The sequence below is a fragment of the Phragmites australis genome, chromosome 16, assembly GCF_958298935.1.
Source record: "Phragmites australis chromosome 16, lpPhrAust1.1, whole genome shotgun sequence".
NCBI classification, from domain to species: domain Eukaryota; kingdom Viridiplantae; phylum Streptophyta; class Magnoliopsida; order Poales; family Poaceae; genus Phragmites; species Phragmites australis.
Window position 1 is genome coordinate 284,398 of NC_084936.1, and position 18,270 is coordinate 302,667.

The 18,270-nt window shown below is 44.9% G+C and overlaps 2 protein-coding genes and 1 long non-coding RNA gene across 4 annotated transcripts; 2 read left to right on the top strand and 1 right to left on the bottom strand.

Moving 5' to 3' along the window:
• Positions 1-404: 404 nt before the first annotated feature.
• Positions 405-4,658, bottom strand: LOC133894923 (uncharacterized). 2 transcript variants are annotated; one of them, XR_009905550.1, is made up of 4 exons: positions 4,267-4,658; positions 2,988-3,199; positions 2,354-2,423; positions 405-2,127 (listed from the first exon to the last, which is right to left on the bottom strand). It is a non-coding gene; the product is annotated as an uncharacterized LOC133894923 (long non-coding RNA). The 2 variants fall into 2 exon arrangements; XR_009905549.1 differs by having other exon boundaries at positions 405-2,423; positions 4,267-4,655.
• Positions 4,659-8,505: 3,847 nt separating this feature from the next.
• LOC133895933 (uncharacterized) lies at positions 8,506-9,073 on the top strand. Its single transcript, XM_062336460.1, has 2 exons — positions 8,506-8,627; positions 8,734-9,073. Exons 1-2 carry the CDS (start codon positions 8,506-8,508, stop codon positions 9,071-9,073), a joined length of 462 nt encoding a protein of 153 aa, XP_062192444.1.
• A 2,808-nt stretch (positions 9,074-11,881) lies between these two features.
• Positions 11,882-14,044, top strand: LOC133896506 (indole-2-monooxygenase-like). The gene is made up of 3 exons (XM_062337137.1): positions 11,882-12,421; positions 12,537-12,998; positions 13,138-14,044. The coding sequence occupies exons 1-3, from the start codon at positions 11,897-11,899 to the stop codon at positions 13,762-13,764; spliced, it is 1,614 nt and encodes a 537-aa protein (XP_062193121.1). The 5' UTR covers positions 11,882-11,896; the 3' UTR covers positions 13,765-14,044.
• The last annotated feature ends 4,226 nt before the right edge of the window (positions 14,045-18,270 follow it).

Genomic DNA, 18,270 nt, shown 5'->3' on the forward strand with positions numbered 1-18,270 from the left:
TAATCCAACTTAATTATTCTAAGACGATTCAAATAATAGCAGAATATATACAACCTAGCTAATGCATACTACGTACTCCCTCCGATTACAAATGTAGGTCGTTTTAGACTTGTGCACAAAGATTAAGAAAGTAGATCAAATGACATTGTTGCCCTTCATTTATTCTGCATTGAAAAAGATAACTTATTCATTTGTGAGAGTGATAGCATTTATTAAACAAGGGTAAGACGGGAACAAAAGAGAAAAAAATACATAAAAATTTGAGAATGACTTATATTTAGAGAATAGTTAAGGAGGCTAAAACGATCTACATTTACAACCGGAGGGAGTATATATATATATATATATATATATATATATATATATATATATATATATTTACAAACTTAATTAACAATTAGGTGGGCACTCACCAATAGATCGATTCAGGACACAGGAGATCTATAGCAGAGCAGGTAAGGAATACGTAGTATGGCTATATATGGCCTTTGCTCTTGATGATCGAGGTACGTACGTATACATCAGAAGGACCGTCGATCAATGCCAACCAGTGAGCTAGGTAAGTTGTATATGGGAGCTTTGCAATTGGTCACCTATTTATAGATGGACCGCGCATTCCGTAAGAAATCAACAAAAATGTGACACGGCATTAGTGACGGCTGCTCATTACGCGTCACTAATGTCCTATTAGTGATGGGTCTTATGAGGACGCACCACTAATAACAACTCCGGGTCAGACCCATCACTAATGACAGATCATTAGTGACAGGTGAGAAAATCACCCGTCATTAATGATAACAGTGACAGGTCACTTGACAAGTAGTCATTAGTATGATCAGAGCTGCTCAGGAACCAGCACTCCAACATCCTGGGCTAGCCTTTGGGCCGGCTCTTTGGGCTAGCCTTGCCCTGTATCCGGCCCCTGGCCCATGGCCTGTCCGGGCGAGATAAAATGGCGGTGGCTAAGGTTTCCCGAACCATTACCCTAGCCGCCCCTCATTCATTGTCTCTCCTCTTTTTCTCTCTTTCTCGTGGTGCTTGGAGAAGATGGCCGCAATGGCATGGTCTGAAGGCGGTCACCACTCATCGGCGTGCCTCGCCGGGGAGGAGGGAGCTTGGGGGTGTCGGCCACATGCGACGTGGGGCCAGCCATCGCGTGTGAGGGAAGCCATGGTTTGGGTCAACGCACACCTAGATCCGGCCGATTTGGGGGTCATTCTATCACTGGCTACCTCGATGTCGACACAGAGGAGGAAGAAGGCATCGGGGCTGCAATGGAGGAGCTCGGTGGCGGCCTCCTCGTATGCCCGCTTGAGCCCTTACACCCACCCGAGCACTGCGCTGGGGGCTCATGTCGGCTACCGCCGCAGTAGCAGAGGAGGCAGTGCAAACTCTGCACGGAGTCGAGCACCGCGAAGGCGATGAGGAGGTGTGTGCACGGGGTGGGGCCGTCGCCGACGAGGAAGGAGATGCGGGCGTTGGTAGCAACTTGTGCGGCACGGAGTGGCGGTGTGCGATGGAGGCGCATGGGGCCTTGCGGCGGCCCCCGCGTGGAAGTGCTCATGAACAAGGGAGTCTCCCCGTCTAGTGGCGGGCCCCCTAGATCGGGTCTGGGAGGTTCGCCGCTGAGCTCGCTATGTGTCCCCGACCTTCTGGTAGCCAGAGGTGAAGGTGACGGAAGCCTCGCCAGCCCTCCGCATGTGAAGAAGGCCGGCGGATCTTGCTAGATCCATCGATCTATAGTGTGGATCTCAGCGGATCTAGGTCAGATCCATTGACATCTCATGTTCTGTGGCGCCGGCCTTCATGCCGTGCGCACGTGTGTGTCGTTGGCTCTGGCGGCGACGGTGTGGGTGAGGGCCTGGACAACGGAGCGCGGCTCGGGGAGACTAGAAGGAGCATGATGTTGGGGAAGGCGGACCGTGGGATCGAACACCGCTGAAGACAACGTAGAAGCATCCAGACTAGAGCAGTTTTTTTTTTACCAATACGAGAACGCACCCACGTTTAGATTGTAAGAGACTAGTTAAATGCCCGCGCATTGCAACGGGAGCCAAAAAAATTCACGGGATAATAAGTTGAAGCATTTACCAATCCAATTGTGTGGAGATTATGTGAGAAATCATCCTACAATGAGAGAATGTTCCATATTGAACACGTCTTTGTGTGCATATAACGAAAACATAATGTTCAAGCAACCTTAACAAAGAACAATAAAATCTTGCATATTGAACATGATGCTTCAAAGGAAGAAATAAAATTATTGCTCGGTAGTGTCCAATCAAAACCAAATCACTAAACAGTTCACATAATAAAGTATAGATGACCGGAAAGAAACACTAAATTGACCAACCTTTTAACTCTGCAGGTGTGCTTTGTTGCTCAATCAAACGCCAGCTGAGATTTCCGCAACATCGCGAGTTCTGCGCAAGAAACACAGAGCTGTAAGTTAGCTCCAAGCAGTTCCCATGACCTATCATGTTCTAGTAAAGATATCATGGAGCACAGATGGCTGAAACAAAGCTTCTCATTTGCAGTTACTTATGGGAAAAATAATGATCACCGGTTTGAAATCTCTAACCTCCAAGTGTATCACACATACACCAAAAAAAAAGAAGAGAAAAAACTTATCACACATATGGTTCATTTGACAAAGTCCAATCAAGAAGGCAAAATGAGGACTTGTAATTCCAGCCAAACTGAAATGCAAAATTGTGAACTTTTGATTGAACCAAATTCTTTTCTCAAAACCAGAACAGACAACACCAAGCTAAACCCATACTAGAATGGAAAACAATTGAACAGATTAGTTCATCATGGGCCAATTAACTGCACAACATTACAAGTCCAAGCACACCATGTTGTGCCTAGAACTATATGGCATTGAACATAATCTGGGTTCTATACTTCTATCATGTGTAGTAAGCACTGAGGGTAATTAAAATTGAATATAGAACAGGAAACCCTTTTAAAAAATGTTAACATACCACTGAGGTGGGCTTCTCGTTTCTAAAATCTGTACAAGTTTTGAGCAACTTCCTTGGGTTTCTTGTTAGCCATTTTCCCTTGCATTGCAGCAAGAGATACAGAGCCAATAGTTGTTCCAGTTTCAGTATCTGTGGGTTTTTTTCCTACCCTTGTGATGCACCACAACTGTCCATCCATCTTCTGCTGCGCGTGCCTCCCTTTCTTCCCTCTCCTGAAATAATAGACACTGCATCATTAATAATAGCGATCATAATCCCGGTCAGATTGAGAACTTGTTGACTCTTGCATTTTTTAAATTTGAACAGTGATATAGATGCTCACTAATGTTTTAAGATTACCTGTGCTACAAACACTTCTATGATGAGTGCTATTCTAGAATTGCTGATCTATGTGAACTGTCACCCATGAACCTTGTTGAATCTTCTGAAAGCTACTGTTGTTGTGTTTTTTGACCCCTAATTCCCTTCCATAAGTACTTGGAAATACCGATGCATTTAAGGGTTGTTGTGGAGACATAGAAGTACAGAACTCTCGCAAGCCCTACATGCTTTATGAAAAGAAACCATTTATCCTAAAAAAGCGAAAGCCATTTTAAACCCTATAGGATATATATCATCCAAACAACACAAATTAGTTAAGGCTGTAGTTCAGTGTTGAATTGGGATTGACAAAGTATCTTCCTTCCATGCATTGAATAATCCAGTGATTGAACAATCCACCGGAATCAAGACAACAATTATGTGCATAGAGTCCCCTTCACCAATTTGTCACTCACTTTTATTGGTTCTGAAAGTGAGTGATTACAACATTCACAAGAACCCAGTGCAACAAGGAGCATGTCAAAACCCACGTTCCATACCTTCAAACCATGGAACTTAACTTTACTATCTAACCCTAAAGTAGCCGCAACCTTTTCGTTCTAGAAAGAGAAATAGCAACAACCTTTGCAATCACAAAAAATATTTAGCTCCTCCTATGCATACCCTATTTGTCACTAATTATCACAGAGGTAAGGAACATCCGGTTTGTTAGCATAAATCTTGTCAAATCAGTCATCCCAGTGGGATTACACCTCACATCTGGGTTGAGATTGCAATAGAAGCTACACCTTGCACTTACAGAAAAGCTACAATAATTTGATCTACATCCGTAGGCACAGAACTCACAAATTGACTTATCAGCCTCTGAGATTAATTACTATACAACTGTAAGAACTAATAAATCCCATAAAAAATAACCTAATCTAACTGGGGCGTGAGGATTAATCGATCTATTCACCTCGTTGAGCTTGTTGAGCGAGGCCAAAGCGGTGGCCTGGCTCTGTTCCCTGGACTTCCCGAACACCCTGCCGAACATGCCCGACATGGCCGTTGGTCGCCTATTGCCTCCCACCGGATCGCCGCCCCACGATCGAACCGAATCTGCGAGAAGAAAGAAAGAATTGCGCAATACGATCGAACTGGATCCTGGCCTTGGCGCGGGGCAGCGTGTATTGCGCGATGTCAACGCGACATCGCCCGTCCGGTGGACGTACGGGTCGAGCTCGATCTCCAGCGCAGGCTCGTTCCCGCTGCCATCGCCGTCGTACAGGCAGAGCACAACACCACTGGCGCCCTTGCTATACACCGCGAAGTTGGCGGCTCCATCAAAGGACAGGGACAGGCCGAGCGGCGCGGGGTGGCCCCACCTGACGCCGGCCGGCACGCGGAAGCTCGTCCCGCGGTGCGTCTATATCTCCTCACCCGCCGTGTCGGCCAGCAGGAACGAGACGTGGAACGGCGTGCGGGCCCTGTTGTAGGACAGCTCTGCAGCGAGTGCGCCTCCCGCGGCGGGGGCCAGCGGGACGACCTCGCCAACGGAGCCCGCGGCACGGAGCACCAGACCACCCTCCCGCCCGCGGGTCGGGACCTCGACGGCGTACCGCCCACCGTCGCCCTCCTTCCCTGTGACGGTCACGACCACCACGCCGTCGTCGTCGGTCTGGAAGCGGTAGCGGCAAGAACGCGCCGCACGGGGGGCAAGGGGGCCGCGTCGCGCTGGCGGGCGGTGGGGTGGGAGGCTGCGCCAGGAGGCGGGCGGCGGGTCGGCGGCGCGGGGAGGGAAGAGGCCATTGGGGGTGGGAAAGCTGGGCTCGGCGGCGGGAAAGATAGAGAGGGGCGAGAGGGAGAAAGGGGAGGGCCGGATCGAGCGGCGGGGCGTGCGGACGAGCAAAGGAATGGCAGAGGAATCTTACGGAGGCAGAGGAATATTTTGGCAGGTCATACATGCATTACTGCTTTTTTAAGTAGGAGAGATTAGTATATGATTGGTGTTCATATCTTAGCTTATTAAGTAAAGGAGGAAAAATATGGGCTATTTCCTCTCTTTTTTGGGTTCTCAAGTGCTCATCGGTGACGGATATGGACTTGACCTGTCACTGATACATAGCTATTAGTGAGAGTTTGGACCTGACCCGCCACTAATAGCTATCCAGACTCGTCACTGATGTATAGTCATCAGTGATGAGTTTGGATACAGACCCGTCACTGATATATATCATTAGTGATTGGTGCATGCCCATCACTAATGTGTTCATATTAATGACGCGTTTAGAGTGACCGGAATTTTATCCGTCACTAAGGTAGGCGCCTCCTTCATCATCCGATCGTTGATGAGCGGCTATGATTAGATCTAGGCGTACCCCTTTTGTGAGTCAATAGGAAGCCGTCACGTGTCACATAATCCAAGTCAGCACTTATAGTCCACGTCAGCGTGCCACGTTGGCGTATTCGCCTATGTGGTGGTCCATGTTAGCGCACCCAAGCCCCGTCGGTGTGCTGACATCACCATGACGTAATAATTAGGATTTTCTAATTAAAAATTAATTTGATAATTCTCTTAATTAGGTAATTTTGCATTTAGATCCCTAGACTTGTCGCCTTCACAATAAAGCCCTTGTTTTTTACATTTAGCCCCATGTAGTTTTAGTTATTTACATATAGGTCCCTAAATTTTTACAAATAAGCCTTTAGACTTTTCTGTTTTACCAAATATTCCATGTTCTTTTACAGAAAGACCTTTGTAGATTAAAACCTTTATAACATTTTCGTCATAGCTCCGTTTTAGGCGATTCTTGCACTCACACGATCGTAGTAACGAGTACTTTCTGTTAGTAGGCTTTTTATAGTGCCTTACTGCTGTTTAGTGTATTGCTCTCAGATGTTTGTACTTACTTGTTTCCGGTGTTAGCGAATGCAATAGGAGACGAGCAGTTCGTGAACCTACAGGACCAGACATTTGAAGAGTTTGAGCAACCCACTGTTGAAGGCAAGTGTCTTTGATCATATTGACCCTATTGTAGGAAAGTGTGTCTTTTACTTTTAATTGCACGCTTGTCAATATGAATCACATTGCTAGGGTTTACTAGATTCTTTCATGATTATCCTTGTCGTTTGTGTTGTTGTTTGGGTGTCAAGGGTAGAAATGCTTAGTCATGCTGTCGAAATGGATGGTTTAAATGTTAATATGTTAAATGATCTATGCAACATCAACCGATTTGGGTAATTTTTTGTGGCAACATGGATCATAGGGATCTAGGCAAGTTAGTTTGGTTGGTATGGCTGCTATGTGTGTATTGGGAGATGTGCGAGTACCTACTTTAGATCCTAAAGATCGGTTCATGGATATGTAACCCGATATAACAGTGCAACCATGAGGCTTATGTGGGTACGGTCTGACCAATTAATTAGATATTCTCCTTATTCCGTACACACCAGTTGACTATTGAGTGGCATAAGAGGGGGACTCGACAGTGGATGGAATCCCTATTAGCGGTGAAACCTTAGTGGGTGTATACAGATTTGGAGGCATTTTGTAAAGACATTGTAGTGAGACCCCGACTTTACACCCCAGAAGTGTGAAGTAACAAGGGAATAATGACTCGTGGGTAAAGTATGCAACCTTTGCAGAGTGTAAAACAGATATATTAGCAGTACTCATGGTAAATCTTCATGATTAGAAGGGAATTTTGGATGATTGGTTTTGGTAATCGGGTGGTGGTAACCCGATGAGTTCGTAGCCGGATATGGAATATCTGGTGAGTTTGGTAGTCGGATAGAATCCGATGAGCTATTTCTCTTAATGTTGGTGTCATCACACATAGTAAATAGGACTGTTGTGTCCTTTTGAGTCCTGAGTTAGGATGGCATAGATGCAGTAAATCTGAGTCAAACCTTTCTTGTCTCAAACTTTTATGTCATACTTTCTCACACTTACGGAATACGATATGTACTCACACTTGCTATTTTCAATAATAAATATTGCTCAGTGTGAGAAGACTACGCGAAGATCAAGGAATTTGAAGACTATAATGAAGACTTCTTAGGTCGCGTTGTCCACAGTCAATTGTATGTGGTGTGACCTGAAATTTTTGTTGGGAGTTTCTTCTTGTTCTTCCTCTGGTGTTTAAAACTATGGTATTTATTTTAATGAAGTTGTTTTTAAGTGATATAATACTGTTTATCACTAATGACCTTATTACATATATGATGAAATTGATCTTAACATATATGTAGAATGTATCTAATTTGTTGTTTTAAAACTGGGCTGTGACATCACCATGCTCGGCAAGTGCAAGCAGCCGGAGAATTCTTCGCGGCCATGCTCGCCGTCCCCCAACCTCGAGTCCTACACGGCCCTTGTCTCCGCTCACAGCAGGAGCGGCCGCTTTCGAGAGGCGTTCTCCTTGCTTGATCGGATGAAGGACACCCCTGGCTGCCGGCCCGATGTCCAGACGTACTCGATTCTCACTCATCAAGTCCTGCTTGCACGCCTACGATTTCTAGAAGGTGATGTCTTTGCTGGCGGATATGGCACGCGCGGGTATCCATCACATATAATACTTTGATTGATGCTTATGGTAAAGCAGGAAGGTAATTGATAGCAAAAACCCGTGCTTTAATAATCTGAACGTACAATAAGCTAACTTCTTATATCTGCTAATAATTGCATTATGAAAATTTATGAGCTCTCAATTCTTAACAACGCACTAGATTTTCCTGAAATTTCTAGTTTAGTTACCACATTTCCTAGAATATACACTTATATGACAGCCAAAACATGAATGTTTAGTGCTACTGCCATCCATTTCATTTGTAGTCATCCAAATTTCTAGTTAGTGAAAAGATCTACTGAAGGTGCTAGGAAGAATGAATGATGTCTTGGTGTCGACCTCAAAACAAATACACAGGTCTATTGAGAGAGGGCAAAACACCGAGATGTGTACGATTTAAGTGCAGTTGGTGCAGTTCAGCACATGTAACCTACAGAAAACATCAGGATGTCGAATAGAAGTGGCCTCACAGGGATAGACGAGCAAAGTAAGGAGATGGGTTATAGGGATGTCCTTATTTTTTGATGCGTGGTTCTGAGGACCGTGCGTTTAACTAACTTGAACTCTCGTTATCGGGATGGCATAACAAGAGTTCGAGGAACGGAGCGGCAATTTCTAAAATCTTTAAGCTTTCAATTTTACTGCAGATGGATTGTAGGGATGGCATAACAGAAGGACAGAAGGACTCTGCCCTGGAGGGCTTCAATGTTGCGTTTAGGCAGTCTGTTCATGTTGGCTACAAGTGGGGCCTTGTTCGTGGGGTTACAGGGTAACGGTGGATTCTTATCTTGCCACGAATAGTTTTCTTGTATGGTCGTTCTCTTCTAATGTTCGCTTTAATTTGTTTTTTTTCTGTTTGTTGTCCTTCAAAGCAGTGCGCTAGCTACTCTTCCTGACAGCTTGAAAGAAAAACTGCTGCCCAATGTCCAGTGCAGAGGAAAATTACAGGATCTACACAACTCTGTGCAAGAAATTTCTGCAGACGACGCACTTCAGATGTTTCATGATAGCATTCGTCAGAATAATCATCCTTTAGGAGAACCACATGTAACTTCAGGAGAAGATGGAGCTGCAGATTCTAATAGGCTGAAAAACCTGTCGAAGGATCTTGCATTGTTGTTGCATGAATGCCTGGGTATTAAAGTACACTGTGTCAGTGATGGTCTGCTTCTACTACAAGTTCACAACGGGTTGGTGGTTGGATCAGCAAGATGAGCGTGGCGCTCTTTCAGTTTGTATCAGGTTGGTGGGAGCATCAAACCTTGTATCCGTTGTGACTTAGTGTTGGTTTTCAGTATTGATGCCATTTATTCCTGATAAGGCAATGCTTGATCTGTGTTGTCGTTTAATCCGTTGGAAGCATTTTCATGTTAAGCTTATTCATCAATGCCATTCAATCTTGATGAATGTCTCACCAGTCACCTGCTCTCTTGCTTGTTTCGTCCTAATAAATCAAAGTTACTATCCATATACGATCGCCATCTGAACCGGGAAACAAATGCGGTCAATCGCCATCTGAACCGGGGAACAAATGCGGTCAATAAGAGCTTTATTTATCTTTGTCTAAAGGAATACATCTAAACACTTGCAGGCAGTTTTGCGAGTCTCGTTCATCTATCATCCTCGGGCCATTGTTACCGGTGACCCAAATCTACATTAGAGCACTGCCTCACAGTATCATCGGGTTGTCAAAAAATCACTTGTACCATGGCCTAAAATTTGGTAAACCCAGTCTCATTAGGAAGAGCTCTGGACTTGAGTGTTGACGCAGGGGTTCAATTGGGAGTCGTGGAAGAAGAAAGGCGGGTGGCACAACTCCCTGAAGGGCCGGGGTGACGCACGTCTGGCTACGACCTGGACGCGGAGCTCAAGTCGCTCATCGCCGCCTTCCACGCCAGGGGCATCCAGTGCATGCGTCGCCGACGTCGCGATCAACCACCGGTGCGCCGACTACAATGACAGCCGCGGCATCTACTGCGTCTTCGAAGGCGGCACCACCGACATGATCTGCAGCGATGAGAGATATGTGATTACCAAGATAAGGATTGTTAGTATCAAACGGAGGGACCAGACCAGATAACTGAAACGAAGAAAACTGCACCAAATCAAGCATAATAATAGTTCAATAGAGGAGTTGCATTCACCAGAAATACTCCTGATGTGTATTTTCGTTTCTCCAGAAACAGTTGGGTCAATTTCATGCATCCATCTGAGCTGCATTCTTTTCTCTCTCAGAATACTGTAATATTGAAGGGCTGTGTCATTTAATTTATGTGATAGATCGTGATGCTCGTTTGATTTGCAAAATCCAAACAATCAAATCAGTGAAGGAGAGATGTACACCTGCAGAGCAGGCGATCCAAAACCTAGACATGATCACGGAAGAGGATCTCAACCGCAGACTGTGAAATCAAGAATCCCCTCTTGAAACACGTACGTGTCATTGCGAATGCTTGGGATCTAGCAGAAAGAGCAAGGGAAAGAGGTCGACGCGCTAATTGAATTGTGAGACGTAGCTAGCAAGAACGATCTAGCTAGATCTATATCTACTAGCTAGGTAGCTAGCCTACTATAACTAGTGTGTGGTCGCAGCTATATATTTGATCTGAGGTTCTGGTTTGCCGACCACATAGGCATCTCATTAATTTGACTATAGAAATCATCATCGGTGTCGAATTTTAACTGCGCAATCGACAGTAATAACTTAAAATTATAACTACCGGTCCTAATAACTGGTGCGTGCGCAAGGACATATGGAAATTTCACGTTGGGTATGCATGCATTCCTCCGTGGAACGGCCGGCCGGCTCGACTGGAGGCACTTACTTAGCTTATTCTTAAGGAAGTTGGCCTATGATTAAACTGAACGGTGGAGGCTTCAAGAACATTTTGCTAACTGAGACGATCGGGGAACAAGCATCATCTACTGTGTTGTTAGGATATGTATAGAATATATGTATAAAGTTAGTTATAGATAGACTTAGTTTAAGTTAGGTAGATAGAGATAGGGTTATAGTCGGATTTGTATTTACGAGTATAAATATTGGATATCATATGTGTAACTGCAGTATGATAAATAAATATTGAAAAAGGTGTATATAGTCATATCCGAGTATGTAGATAGATGGTTGAATCTTATTAAAAAACTTCATGTCTTAATATCATTGATTTTGTGTTTAACTTGACAATTTTAATTATACTTGGGCGTACTCTAACAAGCGGTATAACCATAAAAAAAAGATGAGCATGAAGGTAAAGGAGATTTTCTACACCATGCAAAGCTTGCACGGTCCGGGTAAGACGCGTGGGCGAGGTGGAGTACTGTGCGGCTGCAGGGTGCCGTGCGCGTACAGGAGGAGGTAGGCGGCCGGCTCGGGAATGCTCCCGTGTACTATATATACGTTGGCAGTCGGAGCTCGGCCTGGTGATCACGGGCCGGTGCAAGTCAAGCTGGCCTGGACTATCTATCCGCAAGTCACTGCCCACTCCAGCAACTCACCATCCTTTTTCCACTACTGAGAGACGTACGAATTAATCACAAGTTTTTCTCACTCTCGCTTTCTAGTCTCTGGCACACTACGTAGATAGATAGATAGATAGATAGATACATAATTACAAATCGAGCAATGTACCTAGAAAGTTCGGCCACGCAACACGCTAGATCGATCTATCGATCGATAGATACAGATCGATCGAGCAATGTACGTAGAAAGTTCGGCTACGCAACAACAAATGAAACCGATCAGACATACTTACGTATACATACACGTACGCGTCACGCAAATATATGATATGATGACAACCATGGAGTCATACATAGGGGCCGGCGCGCGTAGCTCAGTCTATGTGATCACATCGAACCATTATCTTGTCCCAGCTAGGCTCGTACAGCTCTTCCTATATACGTATTTACCATGTGTAGAAAATAAAATGTTCAAGTAATTAAACCCAAGTAAAATTTGGTGGCACATACATACATATGGAGTATATAAATAAGCTAGCGCACCACGTATGAGTAGGAAGTAGCTAGCTAGGAACCATGGCTCAAGTGAATGTACAGCTGCCCCAACTGATGCATGCGAATGCGACCACACCTCTAGCACAAGCACTAGTATTGCTCGTCCCTCTTGTGCTGCTGCTGCTGCACCATGCCTCCCGAATCCGTCGTAGCAGCAACAAGCTGCGGCAGGCGAAGCGTCTCCCGCCATCGCCACCAGGGCTGCCCATCGTAGGCCACCTGCACCTCGTCGGCGCTCAACCGCACGTCTCCCTCCGCAGCCTCACCGCGAAGCACGGCCGTGACGGGCTCATGCTCCTCCGTCTTGGCACCGTCCCCAACCTCGTCGTGTCGTCCCCGCGCGCGGCGCATGCGATTATGCGCACGCACGACCACATCTTCGCCTCACGGCCGACGTCCAAGGTCTCCGACGCGCTCCTGTACGGGTCTTCGGACATCGGCTTCGCCCCCTACGGCGATCACTGGCGGCAGGTCAGGAAGCTCGTCACCACGCACCTCTTCACCGTCAAGAAGGTGCACTCCTACCGCCTCGCCCGCCTGGAAGAGGTAATTAATTGATCGATGAACAGCGTGTGTGTGTGTGTAAAGACTAAAGAGCAGCATATATCATAAATCTTGCATGCATGGTTTATCGATCCGATTCATGCATATGTTTATATAGGTGCGGCTGGTGATGGACAAGATCCGGGAGGGCGCGGCTGCGAGCACGCCCGTGGATATCAGCGAAATGATGAACACCTTCGCCAATGACATCGTCTGTCGCGCCGTGTCAGGCAAGTTCTTCAGGGCGGAAGGCCGGAACAAGCTCTTCCGGGAGCTGATCGAGATGAATTCTCGTCTCTTTGGAGGGTTCAGCCTGGAAGACTACTTCCCAGGGCTAGCCAAGTCGCTAGGTTTTCTCACCTGCAGGTTTGTGAGTAACAAGGCCGACGAGGGACACAAAAGATGGGACGAGTTGCTTGAAAAGATAATAAGCGACCACGAGAGACGAATAAGCTCCTCTAAGCATGGGCATGCTGCTGCCGCCGGTGCTGCGCAAGAAGAGAGCGACTTCATCCATGTGCTGCTCTCTGTTCAGCAAGACTACGGTATCACCAGAGATCATATCAAGGCCATCTTGATTGTGAGTGATCGACTAACAACGTAACTCTCAATTAATATTAGTCTTTTTCTTTAGAGAAATTAAAAGAGAACCTGTATGATAAATCATATCTAATTTTATTTCGTCTATATTTGATCCTAAATAACGTACATGGATCCAGGACATGTTTGGTGCGGGCACAGACACATCATCTTTGGTCCTGGAACTCGCTATGGCCGAGCTGATGCGCAACCCTCAGCTCATGACCAAGCTACAATCCGAGGTGAGGAAGAACACGCCAAAGGGACAAGAAATGGTCGAGGAAGACAACCTAGCCGGCATGGCCTATCTGAGAGCCGTCGTGAAGGAAACACTAAGGCTGCACCCGCCTGCGCCGCTCCTCGTCCCGCACCTTTCCATGGCGGCCTGTGATATCGATGGCTACACGATCCCCTCCGGCACGCGAGTCACCATCAACGCATGGGCTATCAGTAGAGATCCAGAGTCATGGGAGAAGCCTGAGGAGTTCATGCCGGAGAGGTTCATGGACGGTGGCAGCGCTGCGACAATCGACTTCAAGGGGAAGAACTTTGAGTTCGTTCCATTCGGGGCTGGCCGGAGGATCTGCCCTGGCCAAAACCTTGGGTTGGCTACTGTTGAGATCATGCTGGCAAACCTCATGTACTGCTTCGACTGGGGGCTGCCGGCCGGCATGGAGAAGGAGGATATTGATATGACGGAGGTGTTTGGATTGACGGTCCATCCAAAGGAGAAGCTCATCCTTGTTCCCAAATTCCATGAAAGCTGAGGCAGAAGCGGTAACTGCGTGATCCATCAGTGAAAGATGTCTAGTGTGCAGCACATTTTGTACCGGTCGCATCGCATATATACAGCTGTCCGTCCATATATATGTTAATGCATAATACAGCAGAAGTATGTATATATGCTAGCTGCTTAATTAACTAGTTCTATGCGCATAATATTAATGCGCATGCATGTCCGTTCACTGTCATGAACTAAATAGATAGTTTCAAGTTTGAGCACAATAAATGTAGTATATATATTTATAATTTCGGATGTGATAACAATCAATTGTCTAAGCTACATATAACAAACCCTCGGTTGATTTCCTCGATCACCTTTGCGTTGGTGAGGAGATTTGTCTATTTTCCTCCAACGACGACGTTGTTTATCATTGGGTTAGGGTTGAGGTTCATTGGATGATTGGATGGACCCAAACCTTAAGAGGCATAGAGGGGCAGGGAAACGAAGGCTTATATATAGTGTTGGGCGAGGCAGTATAATGGAGCGCCAGACGTAGGATCATATTTGTAGGAGGGCAATATTAATGAATGGTCACTACTAAAAAATTAGTAAAGAAGACACTACATTAGTAACGGCTGCTTAATATGTATCGCTGATGTCCTATTAGTGATAAGTTCAATAAAAACGCGTCACGAATGTGCCTTCCGATCGGGATCAAATATAGACCTATCACTAATAAGTGGTCATTAGCGACAGGTCGTTCTAGATCAGTCATTAGTGACGGTTCAAGTTGTAACCCATCACTAATGATAAGGTCATTAGTGACGGGTCATCCTAGAATAATCATTAGTGACGGATCAAGTTGTGATCCGTCACTAATGACTAGATCATCAATGACGGGTCGTCCTAGACCAGCTGTTAGTGACGGGTCGTTCTAGGCCAGTCATTAGTGACGGGTCAAGTTGTGACCCATTACTAATGACTGGATCATCAATGACGGGTCGTCCTAGACCAGTTGTTAGTGACGGATCAAGTTGTGACCCATCACTAATAACTAGATCATCAGCGATAGGTCATCACAATATGACCCATCACTAATGATCCACTCATCAGTGACGGGTTATCCTATGCTAGTCATTAGTGATATGTCAACTTGTAATCCGTCACTACTTATAAACTCCAGTCACTATTAACAGTATTCACAAATATTTTTTTTTTCTCACCGCAGCAGTACTAGAATAGGAACCATTGTATATTTCTTCTCAAGTTTGATGCAAGGTATAGCGGCTATGGACACAAACGCGTGTTCCAAAACGGTGCAGAAACTTTAGGGGGTGAGAACTCAATCTTCTAGGACAAATTTGGCCTCGAAAAATTTGTTGAAACCGACATAGTCAGTCAGCAACGGATGCAACTTTTTCTGTAGATGTCCCTAGAGTAAAAAAAAAACCATCAAAATCGGAGTCTGCATGCAAAAGTTATACTTGTTTTACCAAATGCACTCCAGGTCACCTATCAAATTGTAACCCTCGACGAAATTTGGTAAAAATAGTCATTAGTGACGGGTCATAGTTATGACGTATCACTAATGACCTTCGGTAAATAAGGTTAAAAGGATAAAATATTCGATTTCTATCACAACTACGTGATAGCAGATGTGGTAATGTGGCTACACGCGCGAGGAGGAGGTTGTGGGTTCGATTCCCATGAAATGTAAACTTGAAAACAGTGTGAAAAATAATGTGATTTGTGAGGCATATGGGATGTGCCTGCGTTGGGATGTTTCAGGTGAAAAAAAAAATACTTTTTCTATTTTTTTTCGTTTTCAAAAAATGTGAAAAATATTCATCGGTGACAGATCAAGATTATAACTCATCACTAATATTCAATCAATAGTGACGGGTCATGGTTACGACCCGTCATTAATAACTAAATATTAGTGATGAGTCACGGTTATGACCCGTCACTAATATAACCTATCATTAGTGACGCGATAACACTACTACAAAAATTATTTTTAGAGGCGGGTGATAACTCGTTTTTACAGGCGTTTAGTGCATCCGCCTGTGATCGAAGGCCTATAAAAATAAATGATTTTCACAGGCGCAAAAGTGACCGCCTGTGGAAAGCTATTATCATAGGCGGTTCACTTAAGGAATCGCATGTGAAAATAGATTTCCACAGACGGTTCCTTAAGCAGACCGCCTGTGGAAATTGATTTCTACAGGCGGTTCCTTAAGCGGACCGCCTGTGATAGTCAGCCACTCAATCGATATTTTTTGAACAAAAAAAAAGCAAAAAACTTTTTTTTGACCGACCAGGAACCCCACGCGGTCGCAAGTCACAAGTCACAAATCACGCGTTTTTTCGCGTGAAATACGCGCTCTACGCGGTTTTTGGCACTCAAATTCGAAACCTGTCGGGTCGCGCGATCCCTCCCCACCATCACACCAGAGAACGACAACTGAACACTGAGCATATGTAATTCTTTTGATATCTGCAATCCGAAACTTTAAATGATTATTTGGGCATCTAAATGACCTCAAATGAAAAACGTTTCAACTACAAAGTTGTAGATCTCGTCGAGGGCTACAATTTTCATATAAACTTTATCCTCATCCGACTTCGTATGAAAAAATTATGAATTTTTGAAAATAAGCTGTCACCCATTTGCACAGACGGTTCCTTAAACGGACCGTCTGTAAAATTGTGGTCATTTTTACAGGCGGTTCACGTAAGGAACCGCCTGTAAAAATATGTGACTGCTTATCTTCAAAAATTCATAATTTTTTCATACAAGGTCGGATTAGGATAAAGTTTATATAAAAATTGTAGCTCTTGATGAGATCTACAACTTTGTAGTTAAAAAGTTTTTCATTTGAAGTCATTTAGATGCCCAAATAATTATTTGAAACTTCAAACGATTATTTAGATATCTAAATGACTTCAAATAAAAAAACTTTCAACTACAAAGTTGTAGATCTCATCGAGAGCCATAATTTTCATATAGATGTTTTCCTCATCCGACTTCATGTATAAAAGTTATGAATTTTTTAATGGATGATCATTTCTAGAGGCGGTTCACATAAGTAACCACCTGTAAAAATGGTCATTTTCACAGACGGTTCCTTATGTGAATCGCCTGTGATAATAATCTATTATCACAGGCGGTTCACATAAGGAACCGCATGTGAAAATATATTTTCACAGGCGGTCTGTAACTGCAGGAGGCCCTCGCCAATTGTTCAGACGGTTTTTCGAATAAACCGCCTGTAGAAAATTATTCTAAGTGCTTTGAAAAATAATTTTTTATAGTGTAAGAGTGACAGAGACGAATCCATCGTTGATAACGATTATCACTGTTACTAATAATTTTTTCACATAGGTGCCTACTATGTGGCGCCAGAGTCACCTCAGATGAGAAAGGAGGCCACTAGAGGAGGAGACGGGCATTTTTCACTTTCGCATTCACTGTCCATTTCACTGCGATCGATCGAAACGACCTGGATGGAGCACTAGGCTCGCAGTGCAGTGATGTGCTGCTGATATAGATGTACATGGACACGTAATATAAAAAAATTAATAATCTTGGAGGGGCCAGGGCCGGCCGGCTGCTTCAGCTCGATCGGTTGTACCATGTCTGCTTGCGTGGTTGTCGTCAGCACCGTCGACGATGCAGGTTCCAAGGTGTTCAACGATTTTGATCGATAGCCGCCGTGGGTTCACGGAGGTATCAAGTCTTGGTTTGGATAGTTAAGTAAGGTACTGTTGGTATAAAAATATACATTCTTATGTTAATACACGAGCACCTTATATGCAATCTGTAAAGCGGCATGCACAGGACTTACGGTAGCAGGGGTAACTATTGCGCTTTCTTGGCAACGAGCGATCGATTTGCGAGCATACTGGCCAATGATAATTAACCTGGTGAGTAGCACCTGTGAAGCCCAGTATGGTACTACGACGATGGATCTGTTGACACAAAAATATGGATCCTTACGCTAACATATAGCACCTCGTGTGCAATCCGCAGCGGCACGCGCATGGTGTACGACAGCAGGGATAACTATTGCACTTTTATGGCAACGAGCGACCGATCACTAGCAAATCGGTAAAGGATAACTAACCCAGCGAGCAACATCTAGGAAGCCCAGTCTGACACTACGACGATAGATCTTGGTCAGCAAATCGCACCCGGGAGGGATCTCGTCAGGGCACGGTCGGCCAGTGGCTTATCCTTGGTCGAGATCAAGAACGAGTAGCAGCAGGAGGAAGAAGGAAAAGAGACAGGATTACAGGAGCTAGGTAGAAAAATAGTAGATACATATTAGTATTTGATCGATTGTTGGATTTTTTAATCGACCATGACCTCTCATATTTAAAGGGCGACAGGTCTTAGACGTACAAGATTAAGACTCCTAATTCAAACTGAACAAGACTTACAGATATGATTCGACCGTCATGCATCGTATCGGGCCAGTCCGGACACGACCGCGGCCCGACAGGCACGGCGCCACGGTCGGCCTGGCGGCAGCCAGGCAGTAAAAAA